The following is a 23,632-nucleotide window of genomic DNA, read 5'->3' on the forward strand; positions in this document are numbered from 1 at the left end:
AAAAGAAGCTCCCACTTACAGCAACAATGATGGAGTAAAGGTCATTGCCACAGCGAAGCCCCAAGCATACCACTTAGAGAGATTGACCAAGATTGGCCAATAAAACAATAATAATTATACAACATAATAATCATACGCGTTCCCGACACGTTTCACGCGATTTCAGAATCAATCTAACGGAAACACCAAGTGAACCCCACGATGCGTCGCATCTACACAGGGTTCCCCTCGCGGGGAGGTGGGCGCAATTTTGTTAATGCAATTAGCCACTTGCATTTCAGTGCAGCACCTGAGGGTGTGTAAACATAAATAAACACGTAAATAACGCACTTTTATCGCACAAATGTATTTTATTTACTAAGAGCACACTTGACATGTGCATTACTTACGCATGACAGTCAATGCCACTAACAAACACCCTAGTGTGCCCTGATAAAAGATAAAAAAAGTTGGCCCCAAAATGCTGAACCACAAACCGCAGTACCACGGCTGAAAAAGGCAAAACAACTGGTGAATGATGGACAACAGGGCCTGATGAAGAGGTGCTTTAACTGCGCACAAATGGAAATTATTGGGGACTTTTGTAGAAAGATGTGCATCGCTTGAGCACAACAGGCGGAACAATAAATAAACAATCTCGGACAACACCTGTAACAATAAATAAAAAACCAACAATAGAATTCAATGAATCGATAAATAAACAAAGGAAGTGCCTGACTAGTGCATGAAAGGCAGCAGTTACAAACATTAAAGTAAAACATTAGGTATGTTCATTACCTAAACATTCCCGAACTCGCTTTTTGAATGTGTAGCTCTAAAGCTACACATTCAAACAGCAAATTCCCAAAAGGTGCTCTAGTACGCCGAGAACTGTTATTTTAACCCAGTTGCGCACACAGCTTTCCGACCAAATGTGAGTATTGGGATCAATCATGAAAGGCCTCTCCCAAGGTATAAACCAAAAACGCGCACATAACCTCCACACGAGAGGCCATTACCACGAAGTCAATAATTCACACAGTCAGCTGAATGGGAATGTCTACAAAACGAGCCAGCGGTGCCCCTTTTGGGGTCTATCAAAAAGGGGCGTAACTGCAAAGACCGCAAAAACCAAAACTAGATACGAATGGATGCACGCATCTCAAAACGAAGGGGGGAAGAAGGTGCAGACAATCTCAGTTGCGTTCAAAGATGTTGTTGGGGTCCCTCGTGTCCCCATCGAGCTCCTCGTCCTCGATCTCCTCCTGCCTCACTTCATGCGCCACTAGGTCGTAGGGCAGAATCTGCGTTCCCTCCACAAAACCTGGAAGAACACAAGAACAAAACAACAGGCTTGCCGCCTAACCTTGCGGGGACCGAACGCAGCAAATCTGCTTCCAATAACGACTGTCCAGTCATGGCCTCCGAGATCACCCTGCGCGCATTTCGCTCCGGCCATCCAATCGGCCAGAGAGAGTGCAAGTTGAAAAGGGGCGTGGCTGCGTCTTTCGCTGCACCGCGTATTCCGTGGCAGCGTCGCCCAAGCCATGAAACGCGCATTTTCCCAGCTTGCAGTCAAACTAACTTTATTACGGTTAACTTTCAATAATGTGAGGCGCGCTAGTACAAAAATTAAGCAGCAATCACCCGAACGAAGCACAGTCCGTTCTGACACCCTCTGCTGCAGTTTCGCGTCCTTGTTTTTGAGATTTGTCGATACAAGCAGAGCTCCTGAAAAACCCCTCACGTCCTCACCCCACATTATCTACAGCAGTGGCGCCTTGCACAAGCATCTGTTGCATAAATACAATAGTATTAAGATTGTTTCTGATTTGTATGCATGTCATGACAGATTTCTTGCCATGGCCTTTTAAGGCAGGCTTAGAAAATCGTCAGCATGCAAGTCTGACACACACCAACCGTGGCACATTCAGACACCACCATCCATTGCAATGCAGTGCCAATGAGTATTTGAGAGGTTTTAGTAAGCACTTTGTGAACTAATACAGCACATATGCTAATTGTGGTCTGTAACATAATACATCATAGCATATAAAGCTGCATAATTATCGCGTGATGTGCGACATATTTGCCTGTGTTTGCAATTGAGAATGCTTTTTCTTGTATATATGTGCACAATGAAGGCTCAGCTAGGTTAGTGGTGTCATAAAAATTGAAGGATTAAATGTGCTAACTCTGCCATTCTTTTTCATTTCGTAAGTTCACTTTTAAAGTTTGCCATTTTTTATTTTTGTTGTCCTTTCTGTTTTTAAGTGATGTTCAATTAATTCGATCCATTTATGCTATTTCAAAAATATTAAACATCTTATCGTGCCAATTATGCACTTCTATGCAAAAGGGGGGTTTCACAGTTGGTGTTTTCAGAATATTTTTATAAGTGTTTCCGTAATTCTTTTCAGTGCTTGTTTTGTTGGAGGAGGTACATAATAAATGCACTTTTTCTTTTGTAATCTAGCTTTTATAATTTATTTTGTTTTAAGATTCTGTACGACCAATTATCTCCTCCGTACATGCTATTGTAAAAACAATTAAATGTGTTAACTCTGCCAATTATACATTTTCTGCGCACACTTAGGTCAGTTTTCATGATTTTTTTTTATTCAAGTTTCCATCCTTAACTTTTGTTAGGGCTTATTACTCTTTGCTAGAGATTTATAGAACATATTTTTTAATTCGTAAGTTCACTTTTGTCATTTTTTTCTAGGTTTTGCACTTTTTTGTTTTTGAGATTCCGTTAGGTCAATTACCTCTATTTGCGCTATTATAACAATTAAATCTGTTAACTCCAACAATTATGCATTTGTGTGCAAGTGCACGACATTACAAGGTTTGTGTGTTTGTGCAGTTTTTTTTATTCCCATTTTTGTCATTATTATCGCTGCTCCTTTATTTTTGTCGTTATTTTGTAGAAGAGCTGTATAAGATATATTTGATTATGATAATATCATTTCTATATTTCTTATTTTCCTACTTTCTGTATTTTTGTTTTTTCTAAATTACGCAATTATCTCCACTTTGTAGCCATCCATTTTATTAACTCCACCAGCTCGCATTCCGGTGGAAATCCAGGGCTGCACATTTGGTACCCTTTGCGGGGTACTCGGCAGAATGCGATTGGATGTCATGGCATAATGCGTGGCATAATACGTACAGCACAGTTACGTCTCGGCTCCCATTTCGCGGCAGAACGCAAGCTAGCGATGGCGGTGTCCGTATATGCACCGTTGAAGATTTGGAGGTCGAACTGCCAGGGCCGAGGCCTGCGCCTCGAAGGTGCCGAGTTCTCGCCTGTTCCAGTGAAGGACCCAGCCATTGCAGGGGTTCTGCGTCAGCATCTTCGGCAGGAGCTCAGCAGATAGTGGCAAATAAACTCGCAAATACACTCGTGCCAAGATCAGAAAAACTAGAGTTGATATGCCGCCAAATGCCGCATAAACAGCGGCCTAACGTGCTGAACGATGCTTTTGATGCGTAGGTGCGCGCTGCCGCCTGACCAAGCCTGGAGGAACCAACACGTTTACAACATTTGGATGGGACGCACGGTGATCTCGGAAGCCATGGTCTGGTAAAGAGGAAAAAGTCAAGGGAGGCTGCCATGCTCACATGGGCCACTGCGACACCAAGGCGTGATTTTATTCCCCCACCCCCCCTTTTAGTGGCACACAAAAATGATGGTGAAGAACTTGCCACATTCCACTGTGACCTTGTAGGTGCTGGCTTTCACATCTCAAATTCAACCTCACGTAAAAGAAAAGCGTGCTTCATACCCTCATCCCCAACCTCAGCATGTTTTATTTAGCCCAACACACGTTAACTGCAGGTTATGTTCAATATCTCCGCAACTGCTGCCTCCGGAAAAGGACCACCAATGCGACAACTGCTTGTAGCCTTTTTCGACGAACTGTGAAACCCCGTCACCTGAGAGCAAAGTAAAGGAGGACACTTGTTAGGTGTGGACACAGCGGCTCACAAGGCTGTTGCATACCTGCCAACTCTTCCGTATTTTCCGTAAAATGTACGAATTTTGACCAGTCTTACGATCTTACGAATCTCGCCCGAAATTTTACGGAAAATATTTCGACTTTTTAAAAAAAAAGGAATATCCATTAAAACAACACTGTGCCACCTTGCACCGCCACGAAAGGGCAATACGCAATCTTGTTATCATCATCAGCAGAAGCTGCGACTTTGTCACCTTCTCGGGGTGGGCTTCGCATTCATGTCCGGAATTCGCTTCCACCTCGACCAGCCTGTTTAGAGCGCGTCGTTCGGGGGCCGGTTAGGACCTCCGTGTTCGCGTCGCTCTTCGTACGACTGCCGCGACCAATGCACTACGACCTGTAGCATGACCACGGTAGGTGCTTCACAGTGCAATGACGCGAAGCCGCGACAATACTGTACCGAGTGTTTGTAAAATCGTACACGACAGAATTTGCTCCTCCTGCCTTGTTGCTCATTACTGTTCAAGACTTGCGAATTTCACTTATGGTTGCGAAAATGTGAGAACGCTTGGCACAGAACGGTAATCCTTTTAAACTTGTAAAACATTACTGCGCTGCCCCTCCCCTCGGACCGCTGGTTTTACGAATTTCCAAGTCACCAGGTTGGCAGGTATGCTGTTCGATAAGTTGAGGTGCCATGCATGGAGCTTTGACCGAAACGCCGTCTGGTGCCGGCATTTGTGACTCCGCAGCGCCCCACACTGCTTGCACGGCTTTTCCAGACGGCTGAGCCAGCTCGGTGGTTTGCAGGCACCAGTGTGCGAAGCAGTGTTGTGCCGGCTATTTCCCAGATTGATGAGTGAGCTCGCCCGCATTTTTGAAACGGCCGCAAGAGTGCACCAGTCAGCAAAGGTCAGCCCACGCCCGTGCCAAAGCTGCTCTGACCAGCGGGCACCACCGGAGATTTTGACAGCGTCGCTTGGTTCCTGCGGGTTCATGTTGCGACGCACCTGTTTTGCGCAACACCATCGAAGACAAAGAGACCTTTGCCCTTCCAGCTCAAACTGCCTTCTTTCCTTGGGATGCTAGCGCACGTACCAGCCGCAGCGGCTGCTCCAAACAGCTCATCTCACTTGCCTGCAGTGCGACACACACACCTCCCTTAAAGTGTTCCGCCTGTGTGTAAGCAAGAGAGGCTTGTGCATTCAGGCTGGGCTGACCCCTACTAGTGGCACTCGTTGGGGCTCGTGCCAGAGGTAGAAAACCTCTCGTGCCCCCCCCCCCCCCCTACTCCCCACTGCAGCCTGCACATCCCTGTCCTCCAGGAAAAAGGAATCCAATGCTGGTGCCAAAGTCAACTTAAGCAAATCTGTGACAGCTGCAACACGCCTCCTCAGCACCCCGTTATAACCAGCAGCCCCCACCACGGCACGTCCCACAAGAGAGCATCTGAAGAGCCTGATATCCAGCAAGCTGAACACAATGTGCTCTACCAGTGAGAATTCTGGCCGTTTAGTGCCATGCTTCGATAACTCAAACACTACTAGCGGCCTCAAAAACAGTCTCCAAGAAAGTACCGTATTTACACGATTGTGTAGGTCGACCCCTTTTTTCCAAGTTTGACAATCCAATGTTGGGGGGTCGACTCAGAATCGAAATCGAACTTTGCGCCGCTTGCAACGGCAAGAGAAACGAGAAATCAGGGGTGCTACGAGCTGGGGAAAGCGTAAAACTATGGTTACGGTCGAAGCATAGCGTTTGCCATTGCATACATTCTGGCGTCAATAAAGCTGATGCCGACTTTGAAAGTTGGCATTCCCAATCTGTGCACTTAGTCCACTGTACCTAGAGCGGCTAACCTTCCACCAGCGCATTCGAAGTGTGCTGAACATGATAGCATTGTGCATATGTCAGCGCCGTGCATTAATTCGAGGGATTTGGTAATACTCGTTTTGTTTATTAGAGACGAACACCACGCTTCTTGAATGCGAGTAACGTACCCACAATCAAAGGAAATCGTGTGCGGCCGCTAGTGTCCGCCGCCATTGTTGTTTGTTTTGATATCGCGCGGCAGTGGCCGCTGCCGCTAGCTTCGATGGTTGTCATCTCGCAGCAAATGTGTTCTCATGATTGGGAATGAAGTTTCCCGCTCAATCCACAGTGCATGGTTATTCTGCGTGCTTATACAAAAGCTTTTCTTTTTTTAACATCCACTGCGCGCACCACGAGCATACGGCTCTTGAGGGAGCACCGAGCATTGATGGAAGAGCCGCTGTATGGGGGGTTCGTTGACAGAAGAGCTTCTCCTTGCGATACGATTTTCGAGGCGGCCACGTTGCCGCGTGTTTATGTTGCGCTGAATCTCCTCTTCTGTCATGAGTGCCCTGGGCCGTCACCCCCAGAAAACATTTTCGGGGGTTGACGCCAGGGCCCAAAGAAGAACACTCTCGGCACTCGTACACAGCATCGTTCAAACGAGCTGCTTCCTGTGCTCGCTTCTTTTTTTTTAGCGGGGGGGATCGAACTACAGTTAAATCTCGTTATAACGAGACGGGCTATAACGAAATAATGGATATAGTGAACAAATGGTAATTCCCCTTGAAAGTCCCCATAGAAACTAATGTATTTAAAACCTCGTTTTAACGAGGTAAAATTTCCTCGTTACGGGATATAACGAACAAATTTCGTTGAGAAATCAAATTTTGAGCTAATTTTACAACAGGGCGCAACGCGGATTTGAGACGGTGCGCGACGCGGCAGCTGTATGAGCAGTTCAAAACGCCCGCCACGCGCGCGATGCGGACGCTGCGCCCGTGAAGCCCCCACCCTCCTCTCGCTGCGCACGGCATGCAGACAATGGGACAAAATCCTCCCTGTTCTGTGATGGGGCCCTTCGATTTACAGTCTCGGACTCGCCGCGGGCTTCCCGAGAAGCAGTTCGACGTTCGATTTTTCCATGTATCCCTATGTCTTCGGGGAATCCTCGGACTACCCGCGGTCTATCCGCAATGAGTCTGAGAAAAGCCCCAATGCACACGGCGCGCACAGTTGCGTCGCCTTCCTCCCCCCCTCCCTCCTCCCCTGTTCGTATCGCCGACGTCGCTGCGTAGTTGTGTGTACGTGAGTTTTGGCAGTCTTCAGCCTTATCTTTTATCGTACTGCCCGCGTGATTCCAACAACGCGAGTACTAGCGACAGGCGGGAAGCGAAAGCGAAAGACTATCACGCTTGAACAGAAGACGGCTATGATAAAAGCCGTCGCATCGGGCGCGAAGGAAGGAAAGGTGCGCTCTGTGGTAAGGTGGCAAGACTGATGTGTGGACGAGTACGCTGTCCACCATCATGAGCAACTGAGAGTCCATCGTCAGCGCTGTTGCACGTGGCATGAAAGGAAGCGCTAAGGACGGCGTCAGAGGTCCTAGATGCGGTGGACGTGCTGCGCCGCTACTTCGGCGCGCACGAGGGCGGCGAAGATGGCGTGAACATAGTGGCCGCAGTTGAGGGAGCCATCGCTCGCATCAGGAAGGTGCATCAAAGGACTTCTTCGTAGCCAAGTCTGTTTAAAATACGAGTTTTGAACTGCAATAAAGTAGGTTCGTGACTTTTCCTTTTTACCTCCGGAATGTGTTTATTTTACTGACTACCGCCGTGCGGCAAGATTCTATTTCGCCTGCTTTTTGTTTTAGGTAACTGCAATGCATATTATTTGCAGTAAATATCGGCTACGGCTATAACGAAATATTGGCTATAACGAGCAAATCGCGGCGCCCCTTCAATTTCGTTATAACGAGGTTTAACTGTACATTCGAGTCGACTTACAATCGTGTGAATACGGTACCACCCCTCCACTCGGCCCCAAGGAATGTGCAACAATGCCGGGAAGTCTTACAAAAGCTGGACCGCATGCGGAAATGCTTCCAAGAAGTACGAAACTTCAAAGCCCTCGGCCACACACACAGCGTGTTCTCCACTGACCGGGCAAGTCGCGGTCAGTGCTTAAGGTGAGAGCGGCGGTGCTTGGTCCTTGGTCCTCCTCGCTGGAGCCCTCGTCGAGAGTGACGAAGGAGCTGGTCCCCTCCTCCTCATCATCACTGACCACGACGTGGTCCAGATCGTAGCGAATAGAGGAAAGCTGCAACAGAACCCAGCCAACACAGCATTGACATGCCAGCACCGGTTGTTCAAACAATTGGTTATTGCCATCCAATTTAGCTCAACAGTGTAGCTTCTATTCCAACTGATTGAACCAATCTGAAATCACCGGTAACATGGTGGTTTGATTCGATCCCTGCCTCGAGTCCGAGTTTTGTGTCGAATGAGTCTGTAAAATTACAATAATAGATCATACCATGCTTTCCGAGTTAAAACTGTTAATGTAACTTGAACATTCATTATTTTCTTTTGATAAATGTAATTATTTATCAAATATATATTTTGGAATTTAAAGAAGGAATTCAAAATAAATCAATTTTTTCAATTGCACGCTACCAAGCTAAAACAAAGCACTTTCACAAAAGAAATTCCACCATGTCCAATCCAATCCAAAGACCAAGAGCAGCTCAACGTGGTGTTATGCAACCTTTCTTGCGACTTGTAGCTAGCGCTGCTTTTATAGGACTAGTCCTCGAATGTACCGCACTTGAAACGTAACGTTGTATGCAAAAGCATGAGGGGTGGCAACAAAGACGTCATGGACCCATAACCCTGCGCATAAACCTCAAGATTCATCTTTCAATTGCAGCACACGGCTGAGCTTTTCATCATCCCAAGCAGGCCTCGCTGTCACGAGTACCTTGGCTCAGACAGCACTGCCTGGCCCTTCGAAACCCGAAAGCATCAGCAGTATTCACAGGAAGGAATTTTTCTGTCTGCATGCATCTCAGGACTACACACACTGCAACTGAAAAGGGGCCCAGGACGTCACCGCAGAGTGGACCGCCCGACACTTCGTTTCTTTTTTTGCTCCAAGGCGTACAACTATGCTTTGCTGCAAAATTACTGCCACTTTTTGCAACTCTCACTGTGCACGGGCCTCAACCGGGGACAGTGGGCTATTGCACAAGCAATGACCTGTTACAAAGTGCGAAAACGGCAAACTCTCCGCTTTGCACACAAACGGAGCGGTAACAGACTTCCCCTACTTCTGAGACGGTTGACGGGAAGAACCTGTTGCTGCGTCAACCGAGCCAAAGAAAGTTGCGTGGCACACCCACCCCTGCACTCTACTCTCTGGAATTGAAATGGGAGCGAAAACGGGGTACCTTTTTCCGCTGCAGCGTCAAGAATTCCCAGGTGAGGGAGGGGCACTCTTTCTCCAGGGTCAACTTGATGCCTCCAGGTTTTTCCACCAGCTCGGTTTTCTTGGGCTTGACCCGAGCAAAGAGCCGCTCGCACACCACATGCTCCCGGCCTCCCCTCGCCCGGACCCTGCAGGACGCACCACAACACCAGGAGGAGTCATGAAACGACAATGCACATGTCAACAACGGAGGAAACTGAAAGCCGTCAATCACACAGCCAAGACGTGTGTGGCTATTTACACTTGCTTTCTCAGCCAGGTTGTGCGTGGCAGTCCTGTTAGAAGAGGCCATAAAAAAATACAAGTTTGGTTTATTAGAGACACTGCTTTGCCCCAACAACAGTGACACCAGTTTCATCACAAACTTCAAACAAGCGATCTAGATGTTAAAGGAGCACTGACACGAAAGTTTTATGTTACACTTTTATTGCTTTTATCGATGCTTAATGGTCTGGCCAACCTGAAACAGCACTTCAAATACTTCAGCGCACGATCGTTAATTACATTGAATGGCCCGAAAATCGTTTGTTTCAAATTTCCGCACTTTCATCCCGAACGGCGCATATGACAGACTCCCTTCCTGACCTCACCACTTTGTGCGGACGACACCGGCGCCCGCTTGAGAGGGTGTTGCGCCCGCTCGCCGCTCGTGGGGCCGCGAGCGTGAAGTGACGTCAGGAGTTTTTGACGAGCACTGTCATGTCACTTCTTTTTCCTCTCCGGGAGTGATGTCACGCTGATGTCCATTTGCCGAGTGCCGCTCCGCGCACTGCTCCGTCGGCGCGATAAATGAGATCCAATTGAACTATGTTCTTCGCGTCGCAGGCCGCTCATATTTCAGCCAGAGTATTCTGTTGAGTGAAGGAAGTGAACTGTGCAATAATATTAGTGCCGAAAATTGGTGTCAGTGCTTCTTTAAGAAAAACAGCAGAAACAGCGGCTACTCCCCAGCTGCTTTCCTGCATCTTCTGCATGGTGTTACAAAATCGCGTTTGTGCGATTGGCAGTCGCCGACCAAATCCACTGCCGAGAAACATGACTGCGCAATCGTACTGGGGCCTCCAGTTCTGTTTGATCACGTCACCTAATTGAATGCTAATGTGCAGCTAAAACGCTGATAGCAACATTTTTAGAGCTGGCCTGTATTGCATCCCTGTAGCAAAAATGTGGAAGTCGGTCAGTAGTATTTATTACCCATTTTTCTGCACAAAAAAAATGCCTTTCGCAGCTGGAATGGAGCTGAGTGAGCTACCAAAGGCTGGTTCCTTCTCAGTGAACAAAGTCGCTGCATTTCGTCTTCTTGGCCGCTTGAAAACTTGCAAGAAGTGCGTGAATTCACAGCTCCCAGCGACAACGCTCGATTATTAGAGTGCATTCCCGGCCACATTGCCAAATTTGGAAAAGGGTCGCGGTTCAGTGATACAAACACACATCAAGAATAGGCACGCCTTCTAATTTGCACAAAATCCACCAGGCACATCAGCTTCTACTCTGTTTCCTCCCTTTGCTGTCCACGCCACTTTTAAGGCTCGAGTGCCACTGATAATGCCGTGATAATGACTACGTGCAATGACCAAGTTGTGCAGAAAAAGGTCACTTTACATGCACTTGATGGCTTTTACCCAGAATTTAAGCAAACGGGAACATCAACTGCGCCGTAAACAGCACCGGCAACTAATACTGCACTCGCCAGTTGACTTGGCAAAATAGAAGAGCAAGCTTCCCCGTAAACGACTGTCAAATTCACATTACTGAAGCATCGTTTTTTGTTGCTTTCAGTTGCAAACCGGCTCACTGCTGCAACTTCATTTATACACATCAACAGGTGACCCACCGGAGGAAGATGACTGAGGCAGTCACTTTCAGTTTGCAGGAGACCGCGTCCGGAACGAGGACCGTCACGTGCACACGCTTCTTGTCTTGCCACCACAACACAGGCGGTCGGCGGCTGCAGAAAACAAAGGTTAAGCAACAAGGGTTACAGCCCTCACGGCAGAAGCAATCCAATGCGTGCTTGTCTTGCACCATGGGAATCCTCGAATTCTCTGTACCCGTGACTTACCCAGAATCAATGCGCTGGCTTTGGACACTTTAGCTGGCTTCACAGAGCTAGTACACCACCTTACATTTACATGTCCAACGAACATGCAAACAGCTGCCACGTATCAAAAACTCATGCGTTAAAGGGACAGACAACCGATTTTTGTTGAGTATCTATTCTCTATCCCGAATGAAAGAGCATCACTTAAAGCACTTTGACGAGAAGCGGTTTTGCTGATAACGCCCTAGAACTTTTTAAATGGAAATTTTTAGATCTACGAGCCGTATGTGTCCCTCCCAAAAATAATGCTGGGAACCACAACATAGAGTAGCTCGGAAACATACTTCTGTGAGTATGCGAAATGAAAAACGATATTTAAAAACTTGTCCCCAGCTAAAAAAAATTTGAATCACAGGCTTTCCTGTTCCTTTATGTGTTTTTTTAATGCAACGGTCTATTCTGCACGAATGCGCTATCTGTTGGAATAGACAATAGGTAGAGTCTGGCTTCACGTTGTGGTGGTGGGAAGTTCGATTCTCCCCGGGCGCGACGTTGTTTTTCTTTTTTAAGCTGTAGTTGGTGTATTTGGAAACTGAAATCAAATATTTTGGCAGAGCAAACGCCCCTGACTCAGGCAGAATCGTCAAAGCTCCTTCACGGGGTCTGTTTACTGAACGCTGCCGTTGATTCTGGGCATGGAGGCTCAGTTAGCCACACTGAGAGCAACCAAGCGGCGGCGGGTGGCGTGTCTTTAGAATTTTCAAAATAATGTTTAGAAATACATACAGAATTTAACCTTGTATAAATACTTGTGTTGAAAGGTTTTCAATACGTAAATAAACGTTTCAGCAGTTACAGTAGCTGCTAGGTTTGCAGGTCATGTGACAGGGACGCATATTGTAGTGTCAAGAAGTTTCAACACTACGAACCGCCACCCTTTCGATTTCAGGAAGTTTGCTGCCAAATTAAAATGATTTCCCCCAATTTGTTTAGAAATTGCTCGTGATTACCGGGCTAAATAAAACGCCGGCTTTCATATGAGCTAGAGAACGTATACACGACAAAAATCGGCTGTCTGTCTTAAGGAGCCATGAAGAGAAAACAAAAGTTTCTTTTATTCGAAAGATTAGGTGTTTCATAGTACCCCAAGCGCTTTCCCGGAAGCAAATGATGCTTTATTCACTGAGAAATAAGGCAATTTAAGCCAAAATTTTAAATCTCCCGCTAAAATTGCACATTTCGTCACGTGAACAATGGCGTCATACGAGCCGGTCCATGAAATAGATACTTAGTATGTCGACTCCATATAGCACCCACACGCAGGAGTCGACCGAGACGGCGGCCATTTTAAAAATACTAGTAAAACCTAGTGCACCCGCAGCCCTAGTCATGGAATCGCCTGATCCGGAGAACAAAACTCTCGCCAAGGAGCTCGGGCTTGCATTTAACCACCTCACACCACTTGAACGCTCAATGCTTCTAAGTGCACGAGCGGCAGAAGTTGTGGGATACGCGGATGGACCGGAAAGCGACCATTCCGCGATAGCCACAACAGACGAACGCCCAGCCGTCGGCACCGCTGCCTCGTCAGCCCCGTCGCGACGGACGAATACAGACTGGTACGTATGTGCCGTATTTTCAATTTCAGTAGCAGTATCGCTTATGCCAGTTGGCCGGTATCGTGTATGGAAAGCCGTTCGCTCGAGCTCTCTGCTCCGACCAGAAAGATTCGAGCGTCAATGCACGGTGTGTACGGCAATTTTTTTCCCCAAGGTCAGAGCGCTTTTGACGAAGTCGGCGACGAGCGCCAGCATGTCCGGGTCCCTGCCGTAATCACTTCCTCGGAAATGAAGCGAGCACACTCGTACTTCTTTTAGCTCTCTTTCTCCTCTGTTTGCAAAGTTCACAAAACGTAGCCACTTGCTTCACCGAGGTTCGTCGTTGGGCAGCACTTGAAAGGAGATCTCCTCACCGGCGGGGATGTCGCACTCCCTCGACGATTTGCCCGTACTACATGGGCATTTAAAAAACACAGCAACAAAATTTCATTGTAAAGTACTCGAACAAACTGAAGTTTTCAGTGGTTGTAAACTGGAAACGAGCTCGTAACGACAGCAGCAAGCCAACACCATTCGAAACTTACGCGACGACTGGCACTATCTCGTCGCTTCTTGCTGTTCCTTACTCCCCTCGTTTCTATTTTTACCTTTGCTGGTTGGCGATATGACGGCCAACCTCCTGTGAAGGGATTACGATACCAAGCAAGGTCGCGGGCTGTGCGTGCTGGGACGGTTCGTTGGCCCCGAAGAGCCTTGTACCCGAAAATTCGTCTGCGCGACGGTGGCGACGGCGAGATGTCGAGTTCGGCTAGCGGTAGTTTCGTACGCATTGGCATACACGCTTGCGTGTTCGTTCGGAACTTCAACCGTTTACTCCACCGTTCTTCGTCATAAAAAGAATGTGCAGTATGTTTCACGGGCATTTAGCTCGCTATGCAAGCTGTAAGCCCTGCCTAACATGCGTTTGCTTTTGCGGCCTCCGCCAATCGCAGAGCATTCTCAAGTGACATCATAGGTTCTGTTGCGGAAAATGAGCTGGTGGGTCGCATGGTCATTTCCTTTTTTCCTAATTATGTAGCTTATTTGAGCGAAGTTTGCATTATAAGTGGTGTCGTTAAGGTTCTAACGAGGCAATCTTTCGAATGAACCAAACTTGTGTTTTCTCTTCATGGCTCCTTTAAGGCGTGCACTGCAGGTGACGAAACCGCACTGAGATTGCATCACTTGTGGTGGCAGCCACATGCCCCAGATCCTCACTGGGATGGAGCGATTCCAGCGGAAGAACATTACCAAGCAAGCCAAACACGGAAGAGAACCCCACCCCAGGACAGAGCCGGCAGAGGGAAGGAACACTCATGTTGTGAAGGAAGGTGCCACCACTAACACTAACTGCATGCGTGCCTGTTATGCGGTTTATGCGACAATAAAAGGAGTGTGGTCGTTGTTCCATTACCTGGAATGACGAGGGCAAGGGATAGAGGGTGGCGCCATTCGTAATGGAAGCCCACTGAAGGTTGCGCGTCCGTGGGAACTTCAAATCTTTTTTTGTTCGCTGAGATGCAGTGTCTATTGTCGTACACGGGTGCTTGCATACGCAAGCCATTCCGTCAGCCCCTCCGAGCAGGCCCGTGCCGATTGCGTCGGCTCTGTGTGAATGTGCATCCCTACCATTCGAACCGTAGACCAAGTTGCTGGTTGTTGTTTTTCCGTGCCTGTCACCAACACACCTTTGTGTAACTGTAGGAAAAGGAGACAAAGCCAAAGCGACAGTGCCGATAGAGTGCGTGCTTTGAGCCGCCGTGCAAAAGTGGTTGCTGCCCGAAGGAGGAGCGCGTTACCATGTCTGCTGCACCATCCCCTGATACACGGCCTGCAGAATGGGAGCGGGGCATCAAAGGAACATACCGCAAGCTGGCACCAGCTGCAAGGGTTAGCGAAAAGTATTTTGAGAGCAGCTGTATCAAGCACATGCTGTTCATGCATGTTCACCATCACTGGCTGCTAAACGGTGCATGTTACAACAAACATCCCTGCGCAACGTGCCACACCCACAATATTCCAATGTTGTACCGAACACAACATGCCTCCTCAAGTGTCAGCAAGGCGGAAAAAGGGAAACCTTTATGAGCGAGAACCTCCAGCAAAGCGTCGCAGGCGTGCTGCATTTGCCATTAGGAGCGCCAAATCGGCGAGCCCGGAAGGATACCTGGTGCCAACGCAACTTCCGAAGGAGCAAGTGCTGGTGGATCGCAAAGCAGTGCTGCACGACGACTGCCAACAGCCAGTCAGAGTCTCCGCCCATTCTTCAACATCAGTCCGGCCTATTCCAGCAACACGGATATGAAAACACCACCTGTGCCAGTGCATTTATTAGGCTATGCCTCCAGTGAAACTGAAGATGATAACTTTGCCAACCTTTTCGTTGAGGAGATGGCAATATTTGGAAAGCCTTTGCTTGGTGTGAAATCAGCCGTAACCACGGTGTACCTGACTTCGGGAAAAGGCTAATTGTGTTCTCTCGAAACGAGGCTGAATCCTGAATCAAACGATTCCTTCGACAAAGCTCTGTGGTGAATGCGGGAAAGCCTGCTTCAGGAAAGTACACTCTTTACAAAGGCGCCATTTTTCCATGAAGTGCTTCCTCTATGTACGAAGACTGATGGGGAGTAGGCTTCCGATTTTATTCTATTTATTTTATTTTATTTTATTTTTATTTTTTTTGCAAGCACCACACCTTGGCCCTCTACATGCTTGAGTTCACAGGTGGATAAAAGTAAATGACGCAAACCACCCACTTCGCTACAAAAAAAGTTAGCTGAAAAAACCTATCGTACTTACCCGACTCTAACGTGCACTTTTTCCCCGGAAAAATAGGCCGCAAAATCGCATGCACGTTAGAATGGGATACGAAACCGAAACTGCCAAAACAGCTGAAATTTCGTCCCACCCATCGCCATCGCCATCTCAAGATGGCGCCAAAGCTTTTAGCAACAATTTTTCGGACCTAGGCGCCCTAGGCTTTTCTATCGGCGTTCACACAAATCGTCAAATTGTTCCACTTTCGCGCTTGATAACAGCAATGGCAGCAGCGGCAACGAAGGTGTGCCGCTTCCACGGCTTACGAGCGGCTCCTACGCGTTCACAACAAGCGGTTGACTGAAGCGTGTGCCTCTGGAGAAGCTCACGGGATGGGCGTGCGAGGCGTCGGCCACGATCCCATCGACCATGGTTGAACGTTCGTTCAGAAGTGTGGCATCGCGAACGCGCTTGACGGCACCGATGACGAGATGTTGCGGTCAGCGGAAGGTGACAAGGAGCTCTTGGAGAGCGATGAGGAGCGAGATGAGTGAGATTACTTCGGAAAATAGATCGCCCGTTTCTCTCACATTCGTTTTTCTTGCTCACAAAGTTCCATGCGCGTTACACTCGGAGGTGCAAGGTTTTTCATTCTTTTGCCAGGAAAATCGAATGCACATTAGATTCGGGGGCACGTTAGAATCGGGAAAGTGCGCTACACTGCTAAGAACACACCTTCGAGAGCATGCAATATTCGAAATTCAAAGTTTTACTGAACTTCACAGAAGCTTTGGCGCAAGCGACAATCTCTAAACATGCTCCTCTTAGTCGAAGACTCAAAATAAACCCGAAACGCTGCAGTCAGCTGGCTTCAAAACAGATGTGCTGTGCTGAACAAAGGGAAAAATTTCACAATCCGTTTGCCGACGTTGCGAAAGCGGCATGGCACAATTGCTTCTGAAAAAGGAATATAGGTACTCCAGAAAAACTATTAACAAGTGTTTAGCTCTCTCTTAAGGTCTCAATTGGAAGAAAACCACCTCCATAAAAAAAAAAACGTATGTTTCGACACAAACAGCATTTGAAAAAACAAGAAAAGAAATGAACAGAACCTTTTTAGATCATAACTTGTATCAGTGATTTTGTTGCTTAATGAATAAGTCTTGAAATTGTGGCCTCCAAGAGCTTTTAATTAAAAACGTCATCGTTAAAAGTGCACATTAGCCTTTTAAAACTAATGCCCAAAATTTCAAAACTGTCACCTTTTCATCTTTTTTTTTTTCCAACAAAAACCAGTCTCCAGGGAAGTTGAGATATATATAAGGCCGTGAAATTGAATAGAGTCTAAAACCTTTGACAAAAAAAAAAAAAGCTAATTTATTTGCGCAAATGTCTAGATACAAGAGACAAGAGGAAATTTACCCCGAGATCTAGAACCAAAAATACAACATGCAGCTCAAGTATTGATTTTCATGCAGTTGGACGCTGATGATTACAGCAGTCCATGTCCACTACATGGGCATTTTTGCGTGTTGTATCCGATACAAGCAAAAAAAACTGAGTATGCTCCCTTTGACTTCCCGTGCACATCTACACTAAGCAGAGCAAGCTCAGAGAAGCAGCAACTTCACAGCACAACCCCATTTGTGCCCACAAGCTATCATATCGAGAAGTTTTCAAACACGTCATGCAACGAAAATGTTTATCTGGCGTTAACAGCAAACCCAAAGGGCTAGCGGGTGGCTAGGCCTAGTTGATCAGTTAGTGCACCACACTAAGCACTCTCGATGCTGTTCATTACTTGAAGCTGTAATCCACAGAGCTGTCGTTGACACTGGCACCCCCGACTTTATACTTCCTTCCTTGAGCTCTGTGATGACGGTGCCAAGTTGACGGTTTCTGCAGCACTGCCACCCAGATTTCACTGTGTTGTCACGTGTGTAGAACAGCCAATTGCATTCAGTGTTTCATCATTTCAGCTTTACAAGTAACAAATGAACAAAATGACAAAGTTGTGCTGGCAAATTTAAGACCAGGCCCTTTCCCATAAGACGAAACGGCCATAACTGTGACCCTTGAATGAGAGCTACACGTTGCTGGAAAAACAACGTTCCAGCTTCCACACGCTTCAGGTGGTTTTGGTTTCAGAAAGCGTGTAAATCGATAGTACGGCTGTAATGCGCACTCGTTGGTTCCAGAATTGGGTAGACTGGAAGAAGTGCGGCTCAATATTCCCAGAAATGAAAATTCCTGGACACCGATAGTTCAAAAATGTTTTGGCCCCAATGCTGCACGGTCGACCTCCAAGGTCGCGCGGCATCCGCAGCTACATCACGGCAAGGCGCGTGAAAGGGGAGCGCGAGGAGTTTTCCAGAACCAATCTTGGAATAAACCTGTGCTGACGCGGAGCTTCTGGGTGGTCTGCCTCCTGCGTGCGGCGTACGCCTACACCGTCCTTAAAACACCAACGACCCCTGGTCTCTTGAAGAGGAGTGCCCCCAATCATGGCCGCTCGATGGAAACTAGGTCTGGCCTACCCATTCACGTGCCGCCAATGGGCAGGCGCGTGACAGCGGAGTTGTCAGTTGCCGCCGCTACTTTCGGCGGGGGTGCCACACATCGGTGACGGCTCCCGCGGCCCTCGCTTCAGGGCGCCTACGGAATATCCGCGATCATCGCTCCTTTAAACGTCGTTCACTCGCGTTATAACACGCGTATCTGTAAAATAATAACACCACAATTTACGGCAAAGATATGTCTTCAATGTCTAAGAATTTCATCGGTTTGATGGCGGTAATCCTTGTTCACGGTTTAAAAAGACGAGTGCGATGCGGCCGCTCTTGCAACCCAGTTCTCGCGATGTTCGGGAATATGACTGCACAACATGTTACAATGCTAATTCGGTTTAAACACTGCAGCCCGTTTGTGCTGGAAAATAAAACTCCATTACTGCTGCCATTCACCGTTCTAATTGAAGGTCAATTTTAAAACGGCCGTGTTTTAACCTTGCCAAACACAGGCTCAGCAGCCCCAGGGCTGTCTCATGTTTGAATTCAGGCACGGTAATTTTACTCCGAACCAAATGTCCCCAAATGCCAAGAAATTGTAGAAGGTCACATTTATTAGTAAACCGGATATTTACTCGTTAAACAGGGACGTAAAATGCTTAGATGTGCTGCGTACCTGATTCCTTTGCGTGAGAGGCACACCTAGCTGTGTACTATCGGTAATGTGTTTCTGATTTGCTTTCTTCTTTCCGTACCGTATTTACTCGCATACTCCTCGCACTTTTTTTTTCGGAAAAGTAAATGCAAAATTAGGGGTGCGAGAATTATGCGGGGGGAAAAAAATCCCGTGCACAGTGTTGCCAATTGGCCTTATGCCAATCCAGCTAAATGTAGCGGTCGTTTTTTGTATATGTAAGCTCAGTGTTGCCAACAGCAGATATTTCTTTTTATTTTATTATTTACAACACAAAACAGTCTCCCGTCGATCAGCGATCATGAAATTGCCGCCTTTGCTTTCTGGCGCGCGCCCTATCTCGTCGTCGTGCATGCCCTACCTACTCCAGTAACGCCGAAGTGCCTGCCTGCGGCATGGTTGCCGTGTTCGATCGCGTACTCTTTCGCTTTCAATTTGAAAGCGGCAGTGTAACTGGCGTTCTTCCCCATGGCGAAGCGGCACCAAGCACAAAACAAAGAGATCAAAAAGTTCTCAAAATGGCAGCGAGCTATCTACCACTGACGCGAGTGACTCACTGACTGCTGCCGCTCAACGACGGGACCACGACGATGACACGACGACACGACAGCGGGTTGTGCGAACACCGTCTAGTTGCGCGCACGCGAAACATGCGCGAAACCAGCTCAAGGACAGTGTGAGTAGCGTGTTAGGGCGCCTGTTAGGAAGTAGCCATGCAGGTTGTTAGGGCGCCTGGATGGCCTTGGATACACAGCGCTCTCCACCGAACGGAGAGGCGGCGGGGGAGGGCGCGCGTTGGAGAGCGCGTGCACCATGCGGGTTTCGTGAGCACAAACTTTCGCCGCTGCAAAGTTGGGGGTGCGAGGATTATGCGAGGAACCAAAAAATCAAAGTTTTGGTGGCTCACATTAGGGGTGCGAGGATTACGCGAGTGCGAGGATTACGCGAGTAAATACGGTATATCGTTTCAACCGTGGTTTCATTTCGCATGTGCGGTCGAGTTTCCCGTATGTGTGAAATCTGATGTGTGAAGTCTGATAGGCTGCTTGGGTGGATATTCGTAGATTTAATAAAAACTGCTTGGCAGTGAAAACTTTTGTATTTCTGCGTGATTCTATGTTGTAGAGCATTTACGCTGCTTGTTGTTTTCCATTACGAACAGCACAGAATTAGCTCAGCCTTTTAATAATCTGTACATGTTAACTTCAGCAGGGTGGAGTCGGAATTAACGCGGGCAAGCACCACGGTTGGAAGGATTAATGCGGCTTGCAGCATCACGTGTCAGCGACGGGCGATGGCATGGACGCGAAGTTTACGGTTGCCGCTTGTACTCGCGGTGGGGTGCCACGTATCGGCGCACACTCCGGTTTGGGCGCGAAAAGCAGCAGCGGCGGAAATGTTGAAGCTCGCGTGAGCACTGTGAACTTTTCGTTCCGCAGAATTCCTCGCGCTGCGCGTGTAATATAGCGTACTACCGTAAAATCCCGAGCAAGCGCCCCCCCTCCATTCTCGAGTGATTTGAAATTTGCGCCAAATCCCGAGCAAGCGCCCCCTGCCTTTTTTTAAGGCGGCGGGCATTTCTCTTGGTGTTATCGAAAAAGCCTGTCAGATCGAACCAAGTCTGGCATTCCCGAGTCGCAAAATTACGTTGGCCGCATGATTGCATGTCCGTGAGAGCGTACAGGATTGGGTCTGCCTCTGTCGGTGAGTGCGGTTGACCTCTTTCTTCATTACCAGTTAGGCCCAGAATTGAACGTTTATTTGTTTCATTTTAATCGACGCACACGCCTCGGGCAGCGGCCGAACAAGCGCCCTCCTCCTTTTTGGGCTTCCCGGCTGCGTGTACATTGAGTACGACGGAAATCTGGCCGACACGGCTGTTGGCAGCAACAACTTGCGCTTCAATCCCACCGTGTAGTCATCCTCCTTGAAGTGCAGCGAGCAAACGACCAATATGGAGTGTGGCTTCCATTGGCTGCCCTTGTTGATCCCTCGACGGGAGATGGTGCAGCCAGGCGCCTCGGAGTCGCTCTTTGGCAGGGAACTCGTGGTAGCTGACGTCTGGGGTTTTCGAGGAATTCGACTTGCAGCGTGGCACGCAGCAGTTTTGGGCATTTCGTAACCAGGAGCACGCTACCGTAAAATCCCGAGCAAGCGCCCCCCCTGTGGTAACAGATAATTTGAGGAATTTTTGAGGGGGGCCCTTGCTCGGTCATCGACCGAAATTAAAAATGGCGGCGTATTATCCCGAGCTAGCGCCCCCCCCCCCCTCCCTCATTACCTATCCCGCGAAAGTTTTTACGGTAGCGGACCGGAACTCAATATGGACGCAAAACACTCGCTGAGAAAAGAAATAACTTTATTTACATGCGTGCTGTTTTTATTCACCCCTCCCAAATTCAGCAAACGACTGCCGATCAACACTAAGAGACTGGTCGTACAGTTTGCTTGCAGTCTTTTGACCAGTCAAGGGAATTCAAATGACTCATCCGAGTCCGTAAAATCATCTCCATGCACTCGGCCTGGAGGGGTCCGCGATCTTCTGGGTCTACAGCACCAACACTTGAAAGCCGGTCATGTAGGTCGCCGTCACCCGACCCGTCAAGGGCGTTAGAAATACCGCACCCTTTAAAAGACCGGGCAACAGTTTCTTCGGAAACGGCTGCCCATGCCTCCATGTTGGCAATGTTGGCCGGTGTGAAGTCGTGGCGAAGTCGCAGAGCGTTGACAGCTGATCGAAAAGCACTTGCAGCTTCGGCGAGATCATCAGGGGTCTTTTGACTGTCATTTGTCGCTTGGCGCATTGTGACGCCAAACCGCGCTTTCCACCACGATGTATTGCGATGATGCTGCGAAGTTCCCGAGCTTCAGGTTGTCCGCGATTTTTCTGGCCTCTTCAGCCAACAGCCTGTTGCTGACGGCACGACCGGCGCTCCTCTCACTCTCGAAAAATTAAAAAAGAGCGTCGTCTAGTTCTTCACTGAATACAGGCGCACCGTTGCTTAGCTTGCGTTGTGCCTTTCCTTTTCCATAGCTGCGCTGTAGCAGGGTTTCAAAGTTCTTGTCCCATTTGCGCACTTCCTTCCGGTCGATACCGAAATGCCGCGCAGTCGCGTGCACGTTTCTGCCGGTTTGTCGATGCCATTCTACAACCTCAACCTTTTTTTTTTCACTGTGTACGGATGCATCCTTCTCGCTTACGTCCCGCACACGTGGGACGGTCCACACGTTTTTCGATAATGGCAAATGGCGACTGACAGCAGCTATGCTGGCTCCGGCTGGCTCACGTTTCGGCCAGCTTCTGCTTCGGCCGTGTGCTGGCTACGCATGGGGAAGGGATACTGCACGTGACATACGTAAGCCCAAACAGTTTATTTTTCCAAAAAATTGCATCATTCTATGATTTAACATGCAAATATTTAGCAAAAAAAGAAAAGAAAATACTAAACAACTAGGTAAGAGGTTTTGTGAAAATGGATGAAGCGCCGGACAAGGTTAAAATAAAAGCAAACAGACTAAACGAAAAACTACAAAAACTGCAAAAACGTTGCGACGAACTTCGCGAACGAGTGAAGAAGTTCGAGGAGGATCGCGCTGTACAGGCAGTTCGGCACCGCGGACAAATTTGTAAGCTCCTTTCACACACCGTCTTCCCACACCTCGCAGACTGTCCGCTGATGCGGCGCGCCAGCAAGAGGGACCCGTACCACTGTCATGAGCTGCGCGAAATGTTCTTGAAAAAGCTATTGAGGCCGCTTCTTGCCAACTGGGCTGGCAACGTTAATAGCTCTTTGGAGAATCTACTGAAGCTTTCGCAAAAACATTTTTCGCCGAAGGTTTTCCGCTTGTAAAGCTGATTGCCGGTGAACCATATGCAAAGAGGACTTACATATTTGCTGACAAACCCAATAAATCCCTCTTTAAATGTTGTATTAAATTTACATTTTTATGTCCCACCAAATTAATACAGTTTAATTTACCTTCCAACTGTATATTACGTTGTGCAACTAGTGTAAATTAAAGAACGACTGCCGCAGTTTTACAGCATTCCAACTGCATCCTGTACTCATTTCCGTGTTTTGGTTCCCATGTAAATAGTGTTCTTGTTGCAATAAATCAGTTCATAGTTGCGTTCGCTCTGTACACTTCATTCGTGTGTACTCCGTAATTTTGCGTACTCTGTAACCTATCGCGCAGTAGAACAATATTTCCAAAGCAAATGAACCAATGCACCCTAAAAGGTATTAATATTATTCTAGATTTCTTTGAAAACACAGTTAAAGGAAGGTGTGAAAATATCCAGGCACATTTGTCAAACGTGCATTGAGAAATGGGCGTGTACGACACAGCATGAAACGTTTATGCAATGTTTACATACGTGCAAGTTATAAGCTGTTATGTAATAAACAGAAATGCAACCGGGTTGTTCAGACTAGCTTGCCGCGCCAAATATTACTCCTGAAAGCCTTTGGAAAGTCTTCAGAAACAAAACGGCCTATTGCGCTCGAGGTTAGCAATGCGCCACCTGCAAACGTCGCATGCGGCGCGCTAAAGGAAAAGAAATGCAGCGCTGTGCCTACTTCGGAAATACTAGTTAGTCCGTGATACCTACATTGTGAGTTTCCGTCTCACGTATCACCACATATTATTATAAATTATGAAGATGCTGACTTCGGCCGTCGGTGCAGTCATGAACAAGTTACACCGCATTGAAACCGTGACCGCGGCCGGCAGCCGCCGCTCTTCTTTCACCGATGATTAGCGCCACGACTGACGCTGCGGCGGAAAGGGGAGCT

At 47.9% G+C, this 23,632-nt stretch overlaps 1 protein-coding gene across 2 annotated transcripts in view; it reads right to left on the bottom strand.

Annotated features, from left to right (window-relative positions):
* Positions 1-330: 330 nt before the first annotated feature.
* Positions 331-23,632, bottom strand: part of LOC144165230 (putative ATP-dependent RNA helicase TDRD12) — a 146,491-nt gene continuing 123,189 nt past the window's right edge. For both annotated transcript variants that reach the window (XM_077695349.1, XM_077695348.1), the window contains exons 26-29: positions 11,074-11,187; positions 9,202-9,367; positions 7,916-8,072; positions 331-1,303 (exon numbers count right to left, since the gene is read on the bottom strand). In XM_077695349.1, coding sequence (XP_077551475.1) covers positions 1,176-1,303; positions 7,916-8,072; positions 9,202-9,367; positions 11,074-11,187 — 565 coding nt within the window. In that variant the 3' untranslated portion in view covers positions 331-1,175. The remainder of the gene's footprint in view (positions 1,304-7,915; positions 8,073-9,201; positions 9,368-11,073; positions 11,188-23,632) is intronic.

Source organism: Haemaphysalis longicornis, unplaced genomic scaffold, assembly GCF_048455015.1.
Source record: "Haemaphysalis longicornis isolate Haplotype H1 unplaced genomic scaffold, Haemaphysalis longicornis Haplotype H1 scaffold_14, whole genome shotgun sequence".
Lineage (NCBI taxonomy): Eukaryota > Metazoa > Arthropoda > Arachnida > Ixodida > Ixodidae > Haemaphysalis > Haemaphysalis longicornis.